The following is a 4738-nucleotide window of genomic DNA, read 5'->3' as shown; positions in this document are numbered from 1 at the left end:
TTGACCAAGCAGAAAAAAATTTAGAATCTTTAGATTTCGGTTCGTTGTATTGTTGTTATTTTCTTTCTTCTTTTTTAGCTTTTGTCTCTTTGATCAAAGGAATTTTATCAGAATATTCGTCAGTAGATTTATTTTTTTTAAACATTTCGATGTTTACTCCATAAAAGTTAAACATTGAATGGAAGATGTTGAGTTTGGGATTAAATTTAAATTAATTTTCTGACGGAGCCACTGATTGGATTGTACTCAACAATGCGATCATGTAATATTAAACAATAAGCCGATGTTTCAGCGGGAAACTGTTCGAATGATTCGAATTCAAGTCGTATATCAACGGGTCCAGATTTTAAAAATTCATTTTGTTTTGAACAATCAATTACAATAAGAGGAACCTGATCTATGTATTCTTTTTTTGTTAATAATGGTTCTGACTCTTTCCGATAATACGAAACTTGAAATTGAGCAAACATGTCATATAATAAAGCATATTGGTTTTGTGTTATGTTAATATTATGATTACCATATGGATATGATTGAGAATTCAAGAAAAGTTTAATATCTCTCATCTTACAATGATCAAAAAGACTGGAATCTTTATTTGCAACATTTTTTCGTGCTGTTTGAAAACCAACGATGACGTTTCGTGGTTTTTCAAGTTGTGTTGATGTTTTAACACTCCAAATATGCTTTGTTGTTGCTGGTAGCAAAGGATAATCATACAGTTCCCAAGTACGAAAACTCATTGCTATAGATGGATCTTTTGCAATAAAATTAAGCAATTGAATTTTTTGTTTGTCTGACACTCGTATATATGGCACTATCCACTCAATCTTTTCCAAACTAATTTTTACGTTTTCGGCAGCAGCGTCAGCAACAGTTGTCTGTTTATATGCATTTGTATTTGTATTCGATCTCACAATAATAAGTTCATGCTTTGCATTACTAATTATTTTACGATAATCTTCAGCAAAACCTAATAATATACTTAATGGAATTGATATATTAAAATTTCCTTCATTATCAAATATTTTTTCATCGTCTATCCAACCTGCATTTTCAAGAAATGCTTTTTGATTAGGGTTAAATGATACATATCCTTTTATTAAAGTTGTAAGACCAACGTTTTTACTACGATCAACTTCAATGCCATTTATTTCATAACGAATTTCTTCAAACATATGAGCAATTGACATTTTAACAAGAGAAGTTATAGCAGCAACAGCGGTTCCATTACTTTTTGTAAGTTTTCCCGTAATATGCAGTGAACTTTTACTTGGTAATAAACACAAGTCTTGATGTTGAACTCCAATTTCTATTTCATCACTATTATTAAATTTTGAAGCGCCATATGGCAAATGAGTATGAAGCTCATAATGAGTGATTGATTCATCGAATATTATAGGTTTTTGAATATTTAAGATTTCTTCCATGGTTGAAAGCAAAGAAAACAACAAAATTGTATAACTACTTTTTCTTTTTTAGTTTTAAACCGAGATTTTTCAGAAACTGAATGTTCTGACGTGTTATCACTTTCAGAGGTCTTTGAAGACTGCTTGACTTTCGGCATGTCAATTGATTTTTATGACTCTGTCCATTAACTTTTCTATTGAAAACGATTCCCATTATTATAGACGCTTTACGTGCAAACGGATTGTTATAGTTTCTCCTCGAAAATTCACTAAGTCTCCGTCTTGATCAACAATTTTTAATTGAATATTGTGTATTGCTTGTACAGTGATTGGAAGATAAATGACATGCGATGGCACTTCTATAATCTTATATCCTTTTGGAACACAAGGAAAAAATTCATGAATCGTGTGAACTGGTCGATCATTCATGTAAACGCATGTCGTTATATTACATTCATTATCATCCTAATGATCCCCACCTAAGCCCTCATTTTGGGATATATAAGCCAAGTACAACTGCGAAAATATTGAATCAATTTGGGACTTGCTGAAAACTGTGAACGAGGAGCTACAGAAAAAACTTGGACAAGATGATTCATGAATTTTATAACAATGAGGTAAGTGATATATCAACATTTTAAATTATTTATTACTATTTATAAATTTATCATTTTATGTATTCAATTTATTTATCAATGTATTTTCAATTTGTTAATTTATTAATTTTCTTGATTTTTAGTTGGAACGACTTTCCACTCAAATTGCACCACTGATTGTTATTGAGAGAGAGTATCGAGAGGATGAGCGTTCTGGAGTTTCATATGATTTAAACATGCGAGAGGCTAATTTAAAAATGGTAATATTCTAATTTTTCTATGCATAATTATATTTAATTATTTTATTTGTTTTAATAAATATCGTTTTTCAGATTGAATATAATCTCTTATCAATACATAGTTTAATGTATTCATCAAGACTGATGAATAATTATTGTAAGTACTTTTTATATTTAAATTCAAAGATTTTTTCTAAATCATTCAATATTTCTATATATAATAATAATAATAAACCGCTTAAATCTTTATCCACAGGTGTTTTCAATATTCATACAAAATGTATAGGAAATAAATAGAACTCCAATCTCAACTATTTTGCCAGGTATAATTTGAATGTTTATATTTTTTTTATTTGGTTTTTATAAAATATAATTTTCATTCATTGTATTATAGACTACTGGAGTAATGGCCACAGTTTTCCAGAAGAAGACGATTCACCAGTGGCACTAGATGAGTTGCAGTATGATGTGACTCTGGATAGTAATATATATATATATACACACACACATAATTATTTCATTTATATTACTTACTTGATTTAAGAATGTTAATTCTTCTGTTTTCAGGATACTATGAAATAAAACCATCTACTATTTTTGGTTTTTTTTTTTTTTTTTTTTTTTTTATGTCGCTCATCGACTTTTAATATTTTCCATTAAAAATACTTGTAAGCAGAATGCTCATTAGATACTTTTGTTCATAACTTAATCAATTTTCAAGCTAGAGACTGGAAATACAACCATTTGAAAGCTTAAAAAAAAGCTTCAAAATGCATATTAAAAAAAAATTTTCAATCGATGGTTTCGCGACTAAAAAATTTTATTAGCGTTTATTTCTGAAAAAAAAAAAATTTATTTGTTCAAAGACCTCTAAGCATTCATAGAAAAATGCAAATTCGACATATAAGATATAGTGTCTGAAGCTTTTCAACAAAGCTTTCTAAATGATTATCTTGAATTCAAATATATTGATTCTTTTTGAATTTATCATTTTTCGGAACAATGAAAAAAAAACAGCGTCATTTAATCAATTCTTGTATGGACTAATAAACGCTGTTTTTTTTCGGTGTTTCGAAGAATGATAACTTTAAAACTAATCAATATATTAGAATTCAAGATGATTTTTTAGAAATCTTTATCAAGAAGCTTAAGATACTATATCTTATATGCCGAATTTTCATTTTTTAATTGATGTTCAGAGGTCTTTGAATAAATGAATTTTCGTTTTCTTAGAAATAAACGTTCATAAAATTTTCTAGTCGCGAGACTGTTAGTCGGAAATCTTCTTTTCGATATGTATTTTGAAGCTTTTTTTTTAGGCTTCTAAATAGTCGTATTTCCAAGTCTCTATCGTAAAATTTGATTAGGTTATGAACAAGTATCAAATGAGCACTCTGCTTACATGTATTTTAAATGGAAAATATTAAAAGTCGATGAGCGACATTAAAAAAGGGAAAAAAAATCAAAAATAGTAGATGGTTGTCATCAAGTACTCACATCTTAGGGGGTGGGAGAGAAAAAAAAATTTTTTTTTTTTTTCAAACGGTCTAATAGCGAGATAGAATTATTCTGCGCATATTTGATTTCTCCCACCACATTGATCTGCCATGTGACATCGTCAATGAGGTGTTACTTGTGTATGTAATAGAGAAATCTTTTTGTCGCTGGAGACTCCACTCTCTTCTCTTCGAGTCCGGCCACCAAGCTAAACGGTGCGTCCGAACTCTACTTGTAAAACTCTATTGGTGATGTGGCTTTGTCACCTCACACACTCACAAATAATAATATATAGTTTGTTGTCTCGTATTTAAATAATTTGAATCATATTGATATCTTTCGTTTTTATAAATAAATTGTTAGTAAATAATATTAAAATTCAATTGTGTATAAATGTTTCAAATAATTTAAACGTAAAAGACTAAATTTCCTAATATCTCAAAAGATAAATTTAGTCATTTTACAAATGGCTCCCAACTAGCGGCTCAAAACACGAGGTGAGAAAAAGAGAAAAAATATATCATTTATAAACTTGATGAGCGTAAAATACTCCATCAAATCAAGTAAAAATAAAATTGTAAAAAATTCAGTTGTGAGCACACAATACAAATTGGCTCTCAACAGAAAGGCTCAACCACGAGTGAGAAAATAAGATACTTGATAAATATATTGATAAATATGTGAATACATCATTAAAAAGAAATTAATAAATTGTGAAAATTTAGTCGTGAGTACATACAATTGGCTCAAATTTATAATCTCAATCCCGAGAGTGAGAAGAGAAGTACTGATATATAAATTGATAAAAGTATAAAATACATTACATTAAATTAAAAATTAAAAATTGTTGAGAAAGAATCTTCGCATATAAATTGGAGAAAATCAACAAATTCTGTGAGTAAATAATAATAATAATTTGTATACACGTGGCAACGAAATGTTAAACACGCCATATTTGTGAAAATTTCATCAGAAAAATTAAAAATAATAATAATAA

General features: G+C 28.5%; 1 protein-coding gene across 1 annotated transcript; it reads right to left on the bottom strand.

The window, feature by feature from the left end:
• Positions 1–206: 206 nt before the first annotated feature.
• LOC122850473 lies at positions 207–1430 on the bottom strand. The gene has a single exon (XM_044149614.1). The coding sequence runs from the start codon at positions 1428–1430 to the stop codon at positions 207–209; it is 1224 nt and encodes a 407-aa protein (XP_044005549.1).
• Between the last annotated feature and the right edge of the window lie 3308 nt (positions 1431–4738).

Source organism: Aphidius gifuensis, linkage group LG2 (genome assembly GCF_014905175.1).
Source record: "Aphidius gifuensis isolate YNYX2018 linkage group LG2, ASM1490517v1, whole genome shotgun sequence".
In the NCBI taxonomy this organism is placed as follows: Eukaryota; Metazoa; Arthropoda; class Insecta; order Hymenoptera; family Braconidae; genus Aphidius; species Aphidius gifuensis.
The sequence above is the reverse complement of the archived record's forward strand: the minus strand, read 5'-3'. Positions and strand labels throughout refer to the sequence as shown.